General features: G+C 46.6%; 1 protein-coding gene across 3 annotated transcripts; it reads left to right on the forward strand.

Annotated features, from left to right (window-relative positions):
* The first annotated feature begins 6,930 nt into the window (after window positions 1-6,930).
* Window positions 6,931-19,107, forward strand: LOC143819405 (placenta-specific gene 8 protein-like). 3 transcript variants are annotated; one of them, XM_077301028.1, is made up of 6 exons: window positions 6,931-7,080; window positions 7,318-7,405; window positions 11,236-11,406; window positions 16,013-16,137; window positions 17,434-17,578; window positions 18,210-19,107. In XM_077301028.1, the coding sequence occupies exons 3-5, from the start codon at window positions 11,247-11,249 to the stop codon at window positions 17,536-17,538; spliced, it is 390 nt and encodes a 129-aa protein (XP_077157143.1). In that variant the 5' UTR covers window positions 6,931-7,080; window positions 7,318-7,405; window positions 11,236-11,246; the 3' UTR covers window positions 17,539-17,578; window positions 18,210-19,107. The 3 variants fall into 3 exon arrangements, 2 of the variants coding, with proteins under 2 accessions (XP_077157143.1, XP_077157142.1); XR_013224955.1 differs by lacking the exons at window positions 6,931-7,080; window positions 7,318-7,405 and adding an exon at window positions 7,446-7,743 and having other exon boundaries at window positions 18,210-18,554; window positions 18,626-19,107; XM_077301027.1 differs by lacking the exons at window positions 6,931-7,080; window positions 7,318-7,405 and adding an exon at window positions 7,446-7,743.
* Window positions 19,108-19,604: the final 497 nt, after the last annotated feature.

Genomic DNA, 19,604 nt, shown 5'->3' on the forward strand with positions numbered 1-19,604 from the left:
ACATCCCCTCTCAAGCTCCTCTTCTCCAGGCTGAACATTCCCCGGTCCCTCAGCCTTTCCTCATAGGGCTTGATCCCCAGACCATCCTCGTCAGTCTCCTCTGCGCCATCTCAATTCTTTCCACATCCTTTTTGAAGTGAGGCCTCCAGAACTGCACACAGGACTCCAGTGCTTGTATGGACTGACCAATGCGGTATACAGTGGAACTATGACATACATAAAGCACTCTGTCCTACCTATTGCTTCTCCTCAGTAAATGGTCTTCTTCCCTCTCCGATTCTCAAAATGAGAATGCTTGGCTTGCTGCTTATCATCTGGTTCCTGTGTAAGAATCTGTTGGGAATTTTGGACTGGACTTTGTCCTCGGACCCTCCAAAAAAAATAGAACTGAAGAGTAACAGAGTGTTTGAAAGTATGAGTTACCTTTTGTGGATTAGGCACAGATCCAGACTCACAGCGCTTTGAAATTTAAAAGAGAAAAATCTTTACTGGAAATATTATTTACAAATATATCTCATATGCACCTCCTCAGTCATCTTACTGAAGTAGAGTACAAAAGCTTAAAGAGTAGTTACAAAAAAGCACATTGCAAGCCTCTATGGCTAGGCTGCAAGTACACTACATGCCACATATCAGCAGATGTAGAGAGCTGAGAACCTAATGTGGCTGCTTGCTTGCTTCAGCAAAAGCACACTGAGCTTTTCTTCCTCTTCCTGAAGAAAGAGGACATGGGCAGTGACTCCACTGAAACAAAATGAATCCCAACCATGTTTGTCCGCTCCTTATAGCTGCAATCGTACTAATGACCAATTGATGTCACTAGTGAGCACACAGATACAACTCAGTTTAACAGCTTACCAACAATCTTCAGGGTTGCGCTCACCAAATTACTTGCTGATTGCAATCCCCTTTACAAGCCGTTTCCTCTCCAACCGGCTCTGTTCCCCGCCCTCCTCCCCACCTCTGCCTCTCGCTGTGAAATTAAATTCATTTCCTTCTGTTTCTATTTGTGGTTGTGACTTGCCTTGTTTGACTCTCTGTACCAGTGTGTTTGTCATCTGTGACAGTGCCCAGGCAAGCCTTTTGAAAATGCGTCCATTTGTAACAGATAAAAAAGGAAACCACAAAACGCTGAGCTGCCCTGGGAATGGGTTTTGTTCTTTCCTGAAGAACACGGTCCCACTTTGTTACAGTATAATAGTTTGGCTGTTTACTCAGCTCAGAGACAGACTGGGAGCCCCCTTTGACGGAAATGGTCCTCGTGATATTTTTGTACTTAAAAATGACAAAATATTTCATTCAGCACAGAGGGGAAAGGTCTGATGAAACAGGGGTTGAAATGTCTGAGGTAGGCATGTGCAAAATGAAAACAAATTCAGGGGGTCCAATTCTAGGGGCTCTGAAAGAGGCAGAGTGGAACAGGCACTACAGGCCAGAGCAGGCCCATTCTGTCACAATGCTCAAGAAACTTGAAAACCTTTGCTTTACCTGTCTCTGTGACATCTCTGCGTGCAGCCAGGGTGCAAGTCCCCCATTGTGGTTTCTCTCAAGAACTTCCATAAATCGAAAGGCTGCAATGGAAGGTAAAGGTAAAGGTAAAGGTATCCCCTGTGCAAGCACCGAGTCATGTCTGACCCTTGGGGTGACGCCCTCTAGCGTTTTCATGGCAGACTCAATACGGGGTGGTTTGCCAGTGCCTTCCCCAGTCATTACCGTTTACCCCCCAGCAGCAAGCTGGGTACTCATTTCACCGACCTCGGAAGGATGGAAGGCTGAGTCAACCTTGAGCCGGCTGCTGGGATTGAACTCCCAGCCTCATGGGCAAAGCTTTCAGACAGCTGCCTTACCACTCTGCGCCACAAGAGGCTCCTAATGGAAGACAGCAATGGAAGACAGCACTGCAATTCAGGCACCACAGCCTCCTGTACACTGAGACCAAACAATAGTGGTGAACAATCTAGCATATAGAAAGGCCCCCATTTCATTGTTTGAAGAAATGTGAACGCACGTGAAGGCTCACACCTTGGATGAAACTTTGTTGGTCATAAAGGTGCCATTGGACTCGAACTTTCTCTTGCTACTTCAGACCAACATGGCTACTCACCTGGATACCTTTCAGTCCCACTTACATTCCATTCACCGGTTATAAGCCATCTGAGCCAGTTCGCTGGGTAAATTTTTGATTATTCACACAGCACAGTGCTGTACACTGCAATCAGTATGTTATACGTCCAAGGTTTCACACAGCCAGATGGTAGTCCTAGTTTCCCCCTGCCCCCCAGGCTGGTTTTTCCATGTAGCACATGCTAGGGGTCCCACGCTTCCATGGGGCCCCATGCAGTGCTTTCTCCCACCCACATGGATCAGGGCTGTAGCCTCGCTCCTCCCACCTATTTCCTCTTTAAGGGAACTCAGAGTGACATCACTTTTCACTGTATATGGGAGGGCCCCCTCCGCCCACAGTCTGGCTGCTCCCGCTGCAATTGTACTCTGCTAGGACCCTGAAAATTCTTAAACTGGCTCTGCTGTTATAGGCCCTACAGATCTTTAAACCAGCTGTCCCAAACCCCCAGTACAGGGACCGGGACCGGGACCGGTCCATGGATCAGTCGGTACTGGGCCGTGGCTCCTCATCATCCTTCTCCCCGGCAGCTGCCTCGGGGGCTGCCCTGCCACTCTGCCGCCAGCCCACCTTTGGTGCTCTCCAGCAGCTGCCATGGCTGGGGCTCCCCCTCGGCGTAGCACTGCGCAGCTGCTGCTGGCAGCGCCCCCCAGCGGGCGGCGGGAAGTCCGGGGCGCCGGCGGGAAAGCAAGCGGAGCAGGGGCTCAGGCGGCGGCAACATCCCTCGGCAAAAGACTACCCCCCCCCGGGCCTTAGTAAAATTATCAAGCGTTGACCGGTCCCCGGTGATAAAAAGATTGGGGAACACTGCCTTAAACCACTCCTGTCTCCCCCACATGCCTCTTTCTGCAGTACGCTGCTCTGCAGTGAGTCATAGAAACAAAGAGTGACCAAGAGAGCCAAATGGTGGCTCTTTCCAAATGGTGTGTTTTCAGAAAGGTCTAACCCAGGGGTAGTCAAACTGCGGCCCTCCAGATGTCCATGGACTACAATTCCCAGGAGCCCCCTGCCAGCGAACGCTGGCAGGGGGCTCCTGGGAATTGTAGTCCATGGACATCTGGAGGGCCGCAGTTTGACTACCCCTGGCCTAACCATTCGATATTAGTTTAAATCCATGTTAGCAACATCATTCATTTATTTAGATGTCTGGGCTGCTGCTCTCCCAAAAGGTCATCCCCATTCCCACATCCTTTCATCACCTGCCCCAGCCAGCCCTGCCCTAGTAGGAAAATCAGCTTTGGTTCATTCACTCGTCCGTTCTTTCATCTATCCATCCATCCATCCAGTCTGATAGTCATATTTATAAGCTGTCACTCCTGGACCTGCCGGCTCGTGGCGGGGAACAGCAACAATAAAACACACAGTAAAACAATATCGGCGGTACAATACAAGACCCTAAGCCAGGGGTAGTCAACCTGCGGCCCACCAGATGTCCGTGGACTACGATTCCCATGAGCCCCTGCCAGCGAATCATTGTCCGTGGGCATCTGGAGGGCCGCAGTTTGACTACCCCTGCCCTAACGCTTCCCCTTCCCCTTCCCCTTTTCTACAGCCAGATCCACCGCGTTCCCCGGGGGTGCTGTTAGAATGAGAAATGAAACCAGAGGAGGGCAAGATCTTCTGTCTGTCCAACGTTGATCAAAAGCCTGGCGGAAGAGCTCTGCCTTACAGGTCCTGAACTTTCCATGGGCCAGGGATCACCAGTTTATTTGCACCCGCAGAGGTGCAAATACTCCCTGTGGGGGTATAGGGAGAAAGATGGTCCCTCAAGTATGCTGGGCCCGGACCACGTATGGCCTTAAAGGTTAAAACCAGCACCTTGAATCTGAGCTGGTACTCAGCCGGCAGCCAATGAAAATGCCTCAGCCCAGGCTAGATATGGGCCCTCCAAGGCCTTCTTGTTCTTTTACTTCCTGCGCAGATGTTTAGGAGCCTGCAAGGTAGGAAGGAAATGAAACCCCACCACCAAAGCTCCACTGCTCCAGCCACGAGGCTGTTTACCAGCCATTCAAGCCAGCTGTTGGAGGAGGCAAAGGGAGCTCACAACTGATCAAAGGCATGCACTGAGGAGTTTATGGCATCCTCGGGTGGAGTTCCATTCCTGTGCTTTTTACTTTCAATAAAAGACGACTAAAAGAGCCATGAGGGGGCTCAGCAGATCTCGGACGCTAAGCAGGGTCAGCAGGAGAAGACTTTGCAGGAGAAGTCAATGGCAAACCACCTCGGCTTAATCACTTGCCTCCAGAGGGCGGGGGGGGGGGAGCTACACCCTACAGCTATAGGCTAGCTGTAGGGTTGCCAACCTCCAGGCGGTGCCAAAAACCAAGGGATCTATCAGTTACATGACACTAAGCCTAAAAAGAAACGCTCAAGCTAAATGGGGTTTTTTCTTTATTTCATTCAGGTTCAGCCAGAACAGGACCCGGATACATAAGCCGTTTTCAACACACAAGCCGTTTTCATAAGAAGAAGAGTGGGTTCTTATATGCCACTTTTGCCTACCTGAAGGAGGCTCATAGCGGCTTACAGTCGCCTTCCCTTTCCTTTTCCCATAACAGACACCCTGTGGGGTGGGTGAGGCTGAGAGAGCCCTGATATCACTGCTCGGTCAGAACAGTTTTATCAGTGCTGTGGCAAGCCCAGCTGGCTGCATGTGGGGGAGTGCAGAATCGAACCTGGCATGCCAGATTAGAAGTCCGCACTCCTAACCACTACACCAAACTGGCTCTCCGGAAACATAAGCCGGATACATAAGCTGTTTTCATAAGCCATTTCAGAACCAGATTTTCGTGGCTCAGAAATAAATGCTTAACAAATGTTCAAATGTTCTTATTTTCTAGACTAGAGGATCCTCTGAAGTGTATTGTTACTTTATTTGCAGTTCTCCAAATATCAAAGTGGCCGTGGGCTCTTAGAGCCAAATGAGGGAAGCACTGAGTATTGATTTCTATTCCCTCAGTAGATTTGAATGTTATCGTATTAGACTGCAGTCTGAATAGTTCTAAGGTACTGATAAGCTGCCTTGAGTCCCCATGATGAAAGCAAAATGAATTGGGGGCGGGGGGGGGAATCAATAAAATAATACCAGTCCTGCCCAGTTCCTTGGGTTGCCAGCCTCCAGTTGGGGTCTGGAGCTCTCCTGGGATTACAACTGGTTTCCAGGCAATAGGTACTGGTGAAAACATCTACTTTGGAAGGTGGACTTGATGGCATTATACCCCATTAAAGTCTCTCCCCCTCCCCAAAACCTGCACTTCTCAGGTTCCATCCCCCCAATATCCAGATATTTCCCAACCTGCAACTGGAAACTCTAGGCCAGGGGTAGTCAAACTGCGGCTCTCCAGATGTCCATGGACTACAATTCCCAGGAGCCCCCTGCCAGCAAATGCTGGCAGGGGGCTCCTGGGAATTGTAGTCCATGGACATCTGGAGGGCCGCAGTTTGACTACCCCTGCTCTAGGCCACCATTAAAACAGCTGTGACTTGATGGAATTTATACACACGAGGAAGGCAGGCTGGAGGTATTGATCAAATTACGCATGGGTTGGGGAAAGTAGATAAATGAAATTTTGTTTCCTTCTTCACTTCTAGAACTCAGGAGAATCCAACGAACTTGATGGGCAATAGATTCAGAACATGTTTCTTAACTCAATGAGCAATTACCACCAGTGGACATAATGATGACTACAAGCATAGAAGGCTTTATAACAGGATTAAGCAGAATAGGCCCATTAATGGCTACTAACCACAGTGATTCTAGGGCATCTCCATATTCAGAGGCAGTAGACAGATCCGGGGAAGCAGGGGGAGGCCTTGATCTTTATGCTCAGTTTGTTGGACCTCCGGGGCAACTGGCAGTGCATTGTGTGAAACAGGATGCTGGACTGGATGGAACATCCTACTGATCCAACTGAATGCCTCTTACATTCATGTGTTCAGGCTGGGCAACGTCAGCTGTCAGTAGACCAAGTTCAGACTCAGTTTAAGTTTGCCCTCAGTAGAAGAGCTTCCATTCTGCTTCCAGAAAGCCCTGATTTCAATCCCTAGAATCTCCAGTTAAAAATGATCCAATAGCAAGTAATGTAAAGCCTGTGAGCCTAGAGACCTGTTGCCAACTGGAGTGGACAATGTTGACCTCGACCAGTGATAAGTCTTCTTCAAAACAGAGCAGCTTGTGTGGGTTCATTTTTACCCTCCGCTTTTTGGACCATGCCTATTTTTTACATCACTCCCTGCCTCCGGCCTTCAGCCCCTCTTATGATTCTTTGGAAAAACCTTCTCATGGACTTCTTTTGACCCACCTCTGGTTTCTGGCCTCTTGCATTCCTAGCCTCCCTCCTATGGCACCCACTACAACTCTGCCCAACCCACTGGGTTATCAGTATGCATTAATGTAATGTTTTCCATATTTTTTCTGCTGTTCTATGTTGCTTGTTGTTATCACTTTATTATTGTTAAACTAAGTTATCTATATTGTTTCTGTTTTATGTGAACCACACTGAGCCTTTGGGGAGGGCAGTATAGCAATATAATAAATATAATTAATTAATTAATAATAGTCTGAGTCATAGAATCATAGAATCATAGAGTTGGAAGGGGCCATACAGGCCATCTAGTCCAGCTCCCTGCTCAATGCAGGATCAGCCCTAAGCATCCTAAAGCATCCAAGAAAAGTGTGCATCCAACCTTTGCTTGAAGACTGCCAGTGAGGGGGAGCTCACCACCTCCTTAGGCAGCCTATTCCACTGCTGAACTACTCTGACTGTGAATTTCCCCCCCCTGATATCTAGCCTATATCATTGTAGTAGTTTAAACCCATTACTGCGTGTCCTCTCCTCTGCAGCCAACGGGAACAGCATCCTGCCCTCCTCCAAGTGACAACCTTTCAAATACTTAAAGAGGGCTATCAGCCCTGGCACCCTGGTATCAAGCTAAAACAGAACGTTGTTTTTTTGAAGGTATCTTGAGTTGTGTTGCCACTGCTTTACCTCTGTGAACTTTTTCATGATTCTGTTTAGTATTTGGACACTTGAATTCTATTTTTTTTTAAATGTTACTGCTACTCACTTCCTAGACTGTACGGTGTGAAGGCAGGGGGTGAATATTACAAATGGATTTTTTAAAAACGAAATTCTTTATCCCGAAGGAATTATGATTAAGGTGATAACACAAATTAAAAAATGACCTCTCATCAGTTTCAGGAGAGTTGGCGTGTGGGTCTGAAGCTCTAGAACAACGCTTGAGAGCAGCGGCAACCTTAAGACCAACAAAGTTTTATTCAAGGTACGAGCTTCTGTGTTCCCATTAGTTTCATTTCTGTATATGCCCCTCCTTTTCCTGAACATACAAAACCCGCAAAGGAGCGTCTCTCCTTTTATTCAATCTGAATTTCTCGCCAGAACGATACAAGCTTTTTGCCTTTCTGTGAGCTACAAAACGAACCTGTGAACAGGAGGAGATTATCAGCTTCAGTGATTTTTTGGTTTCGAGTCAAATTCTTTAAACTTATTGGCCAATCACAATCTCGGGGATTTATACAGGTAGCTATCTAGACCTAAAGACAGTAGCAGTTATACCAGACTTCCACAAAGGGGGAAGTGCCAACATTTCGTAAGTGCTGGGTAAGTAGCCTGTATTTGTGTGCTTCACCTGTTGAACATTACAATGTAATTAGCTGTAAATAGTTAAAAGTTGTGCATGGGTGAGTGAAAGATTTCCTGGAAAGAGAAACCACAACGAAAGGTCAGTGTTAGCAGGTATTAATATTTGGAAGCTGCTTTGGGTTGTCTAGGAGTGAAGTCCTGTACAAATTATAGATTTCCTTTTAAGAAAACGGGACGATATGCATGGAACCAATGCCGCTTTTGATGGTTGATAGATATTCATCTCGGCATGCAGATTTTGCAAGCAAAAGACGTGGAACTAACTGTATTCACGCGTTACACAAGTCAGGAAGATCTCGATTACATTTCCAATTGCAAAAGCTGGACCTTTCCGACGACTGGAAGGTGTTGAGCAGCTCTGAAATTAGGGAACCGAAGAAGAACAATCTATTCTAAGGTGCTAATCAACTTGAATTTTTGTTCTACTGCTGCAGATGAGCACAGCTACGCACATGGAACGAGCCATCAAAAGTTAGTCAGGAATCATGATGCTGGCCTGTGCTTCATTCCCCAACCCCCTCATTTCTTCCCACAACTGTGTAAGGCATCAGAGGGCATGTTAGCCAAATGGCAGGTCTGCTAGGGTTGCCAACCTCCAGGTGAGGCCTGGAGGGTGGATTCTATGCCATTGAATGCCACTGATGTCCCTTCTATTCCCTAACTTGTGCCCCATCCAGGCCCAGACCCCAAATCTTCAAGAATTTCTCCACCTGGAGTTGGTAATGCTACAGGAGACCTGGCATCCCTAACTGGGTAACATCCAACTGGGTTCCTCACTCCCAGGGAGAGAGAGAATTATTTGACCCTCGCTGAACGGGAGGAGTGGTTGATATTGTATTAGTCACCGTTTTGTTATGTTATTATTCGCCATGTAATATTTATATTAATGGGGTATTTTAGGGGATTTTATTGTACTTTATCGATTTTGTAAACTGCTGTGAGACAATTGACAGGGAGGGTATATAAATATAAATAAATAAAATCCTCCAAAGCTGCCATTTTCTCACAGGGAAGTGATTTCTGTCACCTGAAGACCAGCTATAATTCCAGTTCTCCAGGCCCCACCTGGAGGCTGGTAAGCCCCCTCTCCCATTTATAAATTGCCTTCATCTTGGGGAATCCAGACAGCTTACAAGTACAATAGAACTTCGGAAAACAACACAGCGTGGTAGAAATGAGACCGAAGAACTGTAGGAGAAAAACAGACTATCCCTAATGGACCTCACCTCCTGAGCTGACCTAATTTGAAGCACTTTGTGCAAGAAGTGGACCTTGAACCAAAAAAACAGCATATGCCCCCTCAAAGGAGAGAGTGACCTGGGTGTGGGCGTATATGACATTTGACCATCCGAACCTTATTTTGGGATACAGAACTTTCAAACTCGACTCAACATTTTTGGCTGAATTCATGAGTTACAAATAGGAAACAATTAAGGAATACAGAAGTGGGAACCTATTTCAGCCTAATTTTTCGGAAACAATTGATGGGTTGTGAACGTCTCAATTACCTCAGCCACACTGTTTTCCAATATGACAGCCCTGAAAGAGAATGGTCTTTTGCAAAAATCATAACAACGTGAATACATAAAGTTATCACTAAAGGAGACGAAGCCTTCATAAAAACTGCGAAAAATGAGCTATAAAACAACCTGGCTGAGATGTTTTCTTAAAGGCGGATTTATTATATAGAACTACTAGTCCACAAGGAGCCTCTTGTGGCGCAGGGTGGTAAGGCAGCAGACATGCAGTCTGAAGCTCTGACCATGAGGCTGGGAGTTCGATCCCAGCAGCCGGCTCAAGGTTGACTCAGCCTTCCATCCTTCCGAGGTCGGTAAAATGAGTACCCAGCTTGCTGGGGGGTAAACGGTAATGACTGGGGAAGGCACTGGCAAACCACCCCGTATTGAGTCTGCCATGAAAACGCTAGAGGGCGTCACCCCAAGGGTCAGACATGACTCGGTGCTTGCACAGGGGATACCTTTACCTTTACCTTTACTAGTCCACAAGAACTTAAGCTGATGGGCAGTAGATTCAAGGTGGAGAAAAGGAAATACTTCTTTACCCAGAGAATATTGAAAATGTGGGATTCGCTGCCGGAGGATGTAGCAATGGCCAACAGAATAAACAGATTTATGGAGGATAAATCTATCAATGGCTACTAGTCATGGTGACTGAAGGGAACCTGCACATTCAGAGGCACTAAACCTCTGAATCCCTGAGCTAGGAGGCAACATCAGAGGAGGGTCTGAGCCTCTCCACCCTGCTGTTGGCTCTCCAAAGGAACTGGTTGACTGCTGTGTGAGACAGGATGCTGGACTAGATGGGTCACTGGTCTGGGCTGTTATGTTTTTATCTTGTTCATAGATTCCCCCGACCCTTTGCCTGAATTCAGCAGCTAGAGTTACGGCTTAAAGGGGGAGACAGCATGGTCAAAAAAAGATTGAAGGGAGCAAGTTTCAGTGGGCAAATAAGTAAGTATTTTCTACTCATGGAAGTACTTTCATCTCCTGAGTAGAAAATAGGGTAGCCGTTTCTGTCTGCAGTGGAACAGCTAAATTCAGGCAAATAACATGACTCATGCATAAGGCAAATATCCCAACAGAGGAAGATATTAAAAACTTTCTTTAAAAAATTTAATATTCTGTTAAAAATGTTAAACACAGAATATTTCATTTTTTAAAAGGAAGATTTTAATATTTTCCTGTGTTGGGTTATTTGCCTTATGCAATTTTTCATACGAGGGAACAAAATCCTGTGTGATCTTTCTGTCTCTATGCAATCCAACCCAATAATTTTGCAAGTCATTTGTATGTCTTTGCAAATTCAAATATTATTTGTTGATAGAGCCTTGACTTTGCAGTCTTATTTGACCAAGTATTTTTAATATGCCCTTCGTAGTGCCTAAAACTTGTTTGCTCCTTGGAAAATTATGTCTTTTTCTGTAACCATAACAATTTGCTACTTTCTGTCCCCTTTCAAATACAAGGGGTCACAATAAAGAGCTGAAATGAACTCCCAGTGTCCTAGTCTCTGAACCCAGGGATCTAGCAAGCAAACTTATGGCTCATTGGCAAAGCATATGTTTTACAAACAGAAGGATCCCAGTTCTATCTGTAGTATCTCCATCTAAAGGTTCCCAAGTAGCAGTTACTAGTAAACACACACACACCCTTCTTTGCCTGAGATTCTGGAAAGCATTCCACCAGTTAGCATAGGCCAGTGATATTTAACCTCTGGGTCATCTCTCTCAGGTGAATTACAGAGTTCCATCTGCTGCTCATAATCATCTGTAATGCCACCATTTTTTTTTTTTTTTTGCCTCCTTGTGGAAGAATCTGCTGCTCGGTGAATCGCGCTGCCTTATCTGGTTTAACATTGTGCTGTATTATCGTAACTTCAAAATGCATGTCGTGTGTTAACGTACTCCTTCCTTCTTCCTGTGTTCCCCAGAGTCTCTGGACATGATGGCCCAGTCTGTGATTGTGACACAGTCACAGGCCCAGCCTGTGATTATGGCACCGTCACAGATACAGCAGGTTGTGGTTAACCAGCCACAAGGCAACAACCAGCCACAAAACTGGCAGACGGGGCTATGTGACTGCTGCACTGACTGTGGCGTGTGTAAGTAGCCATGCAACTATTTGACTTGGGGATTGTTTCATGGGCTTGAAGGGAGGCTGAGTCGATGTGGGATAGACAGCAACTCATTTGATCTGGTCCTTTTCTGCATGCTCGACTTGCTCCTGATTTTCTTGGCAGCCGATCTACAAGCATTGTTATGGGTTCGGGGCATGGTTGTTCCACACATCTCCTCTCCCCGTGCGTATTCACAATGGTGGAGGGTTTCTTTTCTTCCATGTGTGGCTGAAATCATGACTTTTAAGGAAGGGTGCTCTCATGGTCACGTTGCCATAGGTGGTGTCCCAGCAACCCCTTTTATTTTTTTTTAAGCCCTAAAATATCAATATATCACCATAGTGTTGTAATAGTAGTTTAAGCCGGTTCTCTAAATTTCCAGATTTAAAAAAAAAACTTAAGTCTCTAGTCTTTTCCCTTACAGATATATAAGAGAAAAGGCATATCTCCATCCCTGGGAAGGCTGCCCTGCTGTTACTTGTGCAGCACAAATAACAGGATTTGCTAGGGCAGGGGTAGTCAACCTGTGGTCCTCCAGATGTTCATGGACTACAATTCTCATGAGCCCCTGCCAGCATTTGCTGGCAGGGGCTCCTGGGAATTGTAGTTCATGAACATCTGGAGGACCACAGGTTGACTACCCCTGTGCTAGGGCACTGCTGGCTCTGGTGCTGTGGACCCCATGATTCCTTAAACCAGGCCTCTCCAGGGTCTCCATAAGGTGGCTGCAGCTTGATAGGACATTCTACCTCCAGACCCAAAGAGTGCAGTCCTAAACTGGATTACACGCTTCTAGGCCACTAAACTTAAACTAGTATTAACTGTTTAGGTACAGAGGTAGTCAAACTGTGGCCCTCCAGATGTCCATGGACTCCAGATGTCCATGGACTACAATTCCCAAGAGCCCTTGCCAGCATTCGCCAGCGAATGCTGGCAAGGGCTCCTGGGAATTGTAGTCCATGGACATCTGGAGGGCCGCAGTTTGACTACCCCTGGTTTAGGATTATACCCTTAATGCCCTTTCAAAATAGAACCTTTTTACATTGTAAAAAAACGAAAAACAACCAGCCACAAACTTTTATTTCTCTTCCATGGTATGTATATTTACTAAGGGAAGGGCTCATGAGGCTGGGAGCGGCAGGCTAAATAAACGTGCTTTGTTACGATGTCCTACTTCATAACAAACACAATCCGGCTGCCAGTCATGCTAATAAAAACCCTGTTTTGCTCCGGCAGGCATATTCTGACACTCAGCCAGGGTAAAGTTTGCATCATGACATAACTAAGGTGACCATATTTTAACATTGGTAAAGCGGGACACCATTGACCGGGGGGGGTTCTTGATTTAAAATGTGGTCTATATGGAGCAACAAAAAGTTTCATAGAATGCATAGAATGCAAAAATATAGTATTGTAAAATATAGTATTGTAATATCTATTTTTAAATTTCAACATAAGTACAATTTGCCAGGTGCCCTCAGATGTCCCTCCAAAAGTGGGAAAATCTGGTCACCTTAGACATAACTACACTGGTCCCACATGCATATAACTACGCTTTGTCCCACAAATGTAGGAACTTTCTTGCCATGTAGTTTGGCCTGGGATCTTGGGGTCTCCCAAAAATTATTGTTCACTATGGAAGACTTGAAGGGAGACAGCATGGTATAGCCTGATCTTGTCACATCTTGGAAGCTAAGCAGAGTCAGTACTTGGATGGGAGACCACCAAGGAAGACTCTGCAGAGGGAGGCAATGACCAGCCACCTCTGCTTCTCACTTGCCTTGAAGGCCCCTTGCTGGAGTCACCATAAGGCTTGGAGCAGAGACCACCAAGGAAGGCTCTGCAGAGGAAGGAATGGCAAACTACCTTGGCTTCTCTCTTGCTTTGAAAGCCCCTTGCTTGGGGGGTCACCATAAGCCACTCCTGCATTGGGCCCATTATGCACGGAGTGGAAGGTCCGCATTCGAGGTGGAATGGTGGTGGCTAAAATCACCAATTATGCACACTGCAGGCGACAACAGGGTGCAGAGTCAACATATGCCGCCAAAAAAGCCGTGTTAGTGAGATGCGGAAGAAAGTGGAACTTCCTGGGACCAGGTTGCAACCAGAAGCGGCTCCGGAGTATCCGTGTGCATAACCGGATACTCTGGGTTTTGCTGCCGTTGCATTCCATCCCGTGCGTAAGCGGTTTGCTTCGCTTCTTCCTCCTCCACTTTCTCCATGCGGCTGTTTCATCAGCCATGCATAACAGGCCTTGATGATGCTTACGTCTGTATTGGAGACATATAATCTGCCCCACAGCTTTCTGCCTGAGAATAGGAAAGTCAGAAGGTCTGGTTTGAGGAGCAGATGTGGTGAGTTCTTGGGGAGCATGAAGGAAGAAAGCAGAAGAGGTTTATGACAAAGTGTGGATTTCCCATGGAAGAGGCATGAGAAGAAGCAAGAATAACTTGCACTCAATCTCCATGATTCTGGGTCTTACCCAACTGGGAGAAACATTTGTTCTCTCTGGATCTGCTCTACATCAGACCTGGGACATAGAGAGTCCAGATCCTGTGATGTCAGAAGTAACCATTTTTTGCCATTGTTGTGGCTGACTTACAGTAAGGCAATATGTTCAGAGGTGATTTTGTCGTAGCCTGCCTCCACATCATGATTCTGGTGTTCTTTGGTAGCATCTCATGTGAATTCTGACTAGGGCCACCCCTGCTTAGCTTCCAAGATTTTATGAGATTGGGCTAGTCTGGGCCATCCAGGTGAGGGCACAAAACCCCCAGAACCACAAAAACATCAGAGCATGAAAAACATTAAACTCTGATGAGTTTTTTTTTTGTGTATTTGAAATATTTATGCCCCATATTCTTAACAAATTGTCCAGAAGCAAAGGTCTACCTGCTTGAGAGGTTTGCCTCTCAAGAGCAGATGTTCTTGGAAACTTGCCTGCACACCATCATGCACGGTGCTGAAAATCCGGGATGGTGGAAACAGGGCAGCTCCAATTATGCACCCCGCTGCCACCATCCCAGCCCTGGCCCGGCGCAGTGCCCCTGAAGACCCGCAACAAGGGAACGCAGAATCTTCAACATTCCCTGGGATTCTGCGGGTGCCAGCGGGGGCTGGGTTGGGCCAACCCTGTACATAAGTGGCATGCCCCGTCAGCTCAGTGGTGCCAACTGGGGAGTCCCCCCACCTCCAGCTTGATGGGAGAGTGGCATGCCGCTCCCCACCATTGTGCAGTGGGGGCCCCATTCCCCCACTCCCCCTTGGTGTCCTCCTCACTGCTGCTGCCTCCAGGCTGTGTGTCGGGCTTTCCTGGTGTTTTGTGCACGCGCTATGCCAGGGCAGTCCATACTCCAGGGGATGTCCTCCCCCCGTGAGTACACGGGAAGCCCGTTGGCTGCTGCTGTGCATAATGGGTCAGAGAGAAACATGTCTTGAATGTTGCCCCAATGTCTCATAACTGGAGGCGTACATGGGCATCCTAGCTCTCTCACCAAATTACCATTAATACAATCGCCCTCCATGAATTTGTGAGATGCTTTTAAACAACCTGAAACCCACCCACAGATCCTGTGACCACAAACTGTACAAGTAACAGAGCCAATGTGGTGCTCCCATTAAAGTGTCAGACTAGAATCTGGGAGCCTCGTGTTCGAATCCTCACTCTGCCATGGATGCCGGCTGGGTGACCTTGGGCCAGTCTAGCCTACCCCACAGAGCTGTGAAGTTAAAGTGGTGGAGAGGACTCCCCCTTTGTGTCCCTGTCGGGGAGGAAGGTGGGGTACAAATGAAATTAACAGGTGAATTTGGGTAGGGCTTCTCCAAACTCAGCTAAGGGTGGATGGTCAAGGTACCAATGGACAGAAAACAGTGGGTAGATGTGTTTTTATCGTTGGAATATGCAAGATCTGCAGGGTGCGTAACAGAGCAGAATATAAAGGGTGTCCTGCAGCGGGGATTGGAGGGCAGGTATATTTAGCATAGAAAGGAAATCCCTGACAATTATCAAATTATCTCCTCCAGCATCTGGATTGGCTCAACAGCAGATTTCCTGCTTTCTGAGCACACTTCCTCCTTGCTTGCTTCCAGAACAACAGTTGAACAAAGGAATGGGTGCAGACAACTGCTAGCTAGATAGCCAGGTCTCTCTCTCTCTCTCGGTACAATAAAATCAGAGTCCAGTAGCACCATTAAGACCAACAAGGATTTATTCAGGGCGTGAGCTTTCGAGTGCAAGCACTCTTCCTCAGACTTCATCAGACACTCTCCAGAGGTGTTACTCTTCATAAATAACAAATATTCTATTCTTTAAGCAGCCTGGTGTGCCACTCTCTATGCATATACAAACTTCGCCAACGTTTCCAATTGAGGGAAATAAGCAGTGGCACCTCGAACAATCTGCAGTAGAATTTGGAGTCCTGAACAGAGTTACACACTTCTAAGTCATCTGAAGTCAATGGGTTTAGAAGGGGCTAGCCCTGTTTAGGATCGCTCTGTTGTTTACATGCTACTGCAGTCAAATTGTGCCCATCAGCTCTGCTTTCTACCAAGTGACTTGCTACAGATGTTTCTGATGTTCTTCTCCAACTAGGCTGCTGTGGATTCTTTTTCTACACTTGTTTGGGATGCCAGGTTGCAGGCGACATGAATGAATGCTGCTTATGTGGCACAACCATGGCCATGAGGTCTGTCTACAGGACCAAATATAATATCCCAGTAAGTATACTATCCACCAAGAGCCAGCTTGGTTGGTGGTTAGGAGCGGCAGCCTCTGATCTGGAGAGCCAGCTTTGGTGGCCCCCTCCTCTACATGCAGCCAACTGAGTGACCTTGGGCTGGTTACAGCTCTCTCAGAGTTCTCTCAGCCCCACCTACCTCATAAGATGCCTGCTGCTGGGAGAGGAGGGGAAAGCGATTGTAAGCTGCGTTGTGACTCCTTCGATATTAAAAAAAATAAACTTTTCTTCTTGCTACCTGAATCTTGTGTAATACATCTTAAATGCTACCTATTAATCCTCTACTATGCAGTTATATTGGGTTTATCTTAGGGCCTCTTATGGCTGTTCCCAAAGAATTCCGGAAACTATAATTTTGAGGATCGTAGGAATTAACTTAGACCAGGGATTCCCAACCAGGGTGCTCTGGAATGGGTCCGTGGCCTTTCCCCTCCTCTCTTAATGGACTCGGCCACAAGCTAGGGAACCAGCTGCTCCCCCCTCCCGTTAGTGAGTTCTCTTGTGGTTTCTGAGCCTGGGAGGGGGTGGAGCATCCATGCCTACTTCCACTTTAAGCTGCCTCCTGTCTCTCCCCTTTCAGCCGTCTTCAAACCTGCCTGTTAACCCAGGTGGTGACGTCACTTTCAGTGATGTCACTTCCTTTGAGACTCCCGGTAGAGAAAAGCAGCATATAAGAACCAACTCTTCTTCTTCTTCTGGTGGGGGTGGGAAGGGGAGGGGCCCAGGTGGATGTGTACACAGCTATGTTTCCCAACCGTATTCTACACGATAGTGTCACATCTGGGGTTTCTCAAAGCCAGAAGAATCTTTCAGGGGTTTTTCAACAGTCAAAAAGTTGAGAAAGGCTGTATTAGGGCTACAGATCCATAAGAAGAGATGGTTCTTATAGGCCACTTTTCCCTACCCGAAGGAGTCTCAAAGCGGCTTACATTCGCCTTCCCTTTCCTCTCCCCACAACAGACACCCTGTGAGGAAGGTGAGGCTGAGAGAGCCCTGGTAATCCTGCTCGGTCAGAACAGTTCTATCAGTGCTGTGGCAAGCCCAAGGTCACCCAGCTGGTTGCATGTGGGGGAGCGGGGAATCAAACCCGGCTCGCCAGAGGTCCACACTCTTAACCACTACGCCAAGCTGGCTCTCAAGCAAGCCATCGGGGCTCCATTGTATACGTTCACACACAATGTGTTTGTAGCCCTGCTCATGCCGTTTAGATCGATTCAACCTTTACATAAACCGCTCCTTTCCTGAAAATTAATGATAACTCTTGTCTCTTTCACAGGGATCGCTCTGTGAGGATTTCTGCACTGTCCTGTGCTGTCCTGTTCTTTCCCTTTGCCAGATAAAGAGGGATATCAACAAGAGGCGAGAGTTAGGAATATTCTAGGCAGTCTCGTGGGTTTTCCTTGAAGATTAACTCAGAAAAGGTATGAGTCCAAGTGGGACAGGATTCCATTAGGGTAGGGTCCCCAACATGCTGACACTCTCTTGGATGCCTGCCAAGTGATTTTAGCAAGAGGGCAGGGCCTGGTGGAACTCTTGCTCAGCAAGGGTTCTGATTGGCCATGAGATTTGATTGGACGCCTGGCTCTGTTAAGGGTTGCAAGATCCCCTGTCAGGCTCCATTGACCCGCCATTAGCCTGCAGGGGGGGAACTTGCCCTGAAAAAGATGGAGATTCAAGCTGATGTGCAGCAAGTGTCTACATGACCTGGAAGTAACCTCATCACACTGGGGAAGTAATTGGGCAAAAACTCTATGGCAGAAGCCAAATTCATCCCTTATTTTTGCTAATGTTAAAGTGTTGTCCTGACATGATGTTACTTCTTAGTCATGGGGGCAGTGGCATAGGGACATTCCTGCACATCTGCTGGACCTACTTCTACTAAGTGCCTGCATCCCCCGATGGTTGCCAGGAAGAACCTCGCAACCCTGGAATCCTCTTCCTATGGCCGCCATTTTGTGGCAGCCATTTTGTTGCTGCACCTCCCGTGACATGTCAGAATTCTAAATGCGTCCACAAACTCATAAAGCTTGTGGTTTCTCGTCTCTCTTTCAGATTTGCTTTCGTCTAGCAGGGATGTCTCTTCAAGGACGGGCTTTGACAGCCTTCAGAATTAGAAAGTCAACTTCTGCTTTGATCAACATTGAAGAAGTAGATTGTCCCCCTCTAGATATTTTGGCTTGAAAATAAAACATTCCACTCACTATAACTTCTTTTTCAGAATGCAAGTTGCCAGAATCTTTTGTTAAAAAAAAAATAAATTTTACCTCATACCAAATGCTTATTGGAATGAAGATGCAGTTCTAACCCAGCAGCAGTCCCTCCCCCAAGTTTTCTATTTTTGCTGTTTCTCAAGGAAAATATATAGTGAAAGGGTGGCCGAACTGTGACTCTCCAGATGTCTGTGGACTAGAATTCCCATGAGCCCCTGCCACCATGTTAGCAGGGCTCATGGGAATTGTAGTCCACAGACAACTGGAGAGCCAGAGTTTGGGAGTATATTTTTGTTGGAATTGCAATCGGCAAGTATTTTGGTGAAGTCAGCCTTGAAGGGCTGCTGTTAAGCTGTTTAAGCAACTCAGCTGTACCTGTATGCTCACTACTGCATCAAGTGGCCGCAGGTATGGTTGCCATTGAAAAAACCCCACGCACATGTCCTGGGGATTCCTTTGTTTAAGGTAAGCTCTTGCTCACTTCGCCTTTCTTAAGGAAAATCTGAGTGTGTAATTTGCAGAAACAAGCACACAGGCAACCATTAGGCTTAAGCTCTCTCCATTTGCAGATGTATGACATGTAATCTGCCTGCAGCCTAGACACAAGAGGCTTGCAGTGTGTTGCTTTTGAAACTACTCTCTAAGCATTTGGACTGTGCTTCAGTAAGAAGACTGAAGCAGATGAATATATTTTTCTGTAAATAACCATGCAATAAAAATACTCTCTTTTAAACCTCAAAGTGCTGAGTCTGGATCTGTGCCTCATCCACAAAGGTAACTAATAACTGCAGACTTTCAAAATGCTGTTACTCTGCAGCACTCATTTTCTGGAGGGACCTAAGACTGAGTTATGGTCCAAAAGTCCCAACAATTTTAACTATGTAACATAAGCGGGAGAGATCAAGTGCTTGCCCCAAAAGCAAAATGGAGGAAAGAACAGCCTGGAGAGAACTTTAGGAGAGATTTTCTCCAAGAAATCTAACTTGACCCAGGCATGCCTCTTGGTGCTTAGAAGAAATTCAGAATACACTTTAAATAGGTGTCATTGCTTTTGCTACCTCTTGGTGCTCCAAATACTACTTCGGTCCGTTCAGTCCCATAATACTTAAAAACTTACAGCAGGAATATAATTCACAATTTACACCCATAATTTCATGGCAAGTCAAAGACATATTCTTAGCATCTCTCGTTGTCCCAAGGTAATGGTGTTTACGAACTCTGTGCAGATTAATGACCT

The sequence above is a fragment of the Paroedura picta genome, chromosome 10 (assembly GCF_049243985.1).
Source record: "Paroedura picta isolate Pp20150507F chromosome 10, Ppicta_v3.0, whole genome shotgun sequence".
In the NCBI taxonomy this organism is placed as follows: domain Eukaryota; kingdom Metazoa; phylum Chordata; class Lepidosauria; order Squamata; family Gekkonidae; genus Paroedura; species Paroedura picta.

Coding starts and splice junctions, on each gene's coding strand:
- LOC143819405 (XM_077301028.1), top strand. CDS start 11,247: ATGATGGCCCAGTCTGTGATTGTGACACAGTCACAGGCCCAGCCTGTG. Junction 11,407..16,012: donor CTGCACTGACTGTGGCGTGT/GTAAGTAGCCAT, acceptor TTCTCCAACTAG/GCTGCTGTGGATTCTTTTTC. Junction 16,138..17,433: donor GGACCAAATATAATATCCCA/GTAAGTATACTA, acceptor TCTCTTTCACAG/GGATCGCTCTGTGAGGATTT.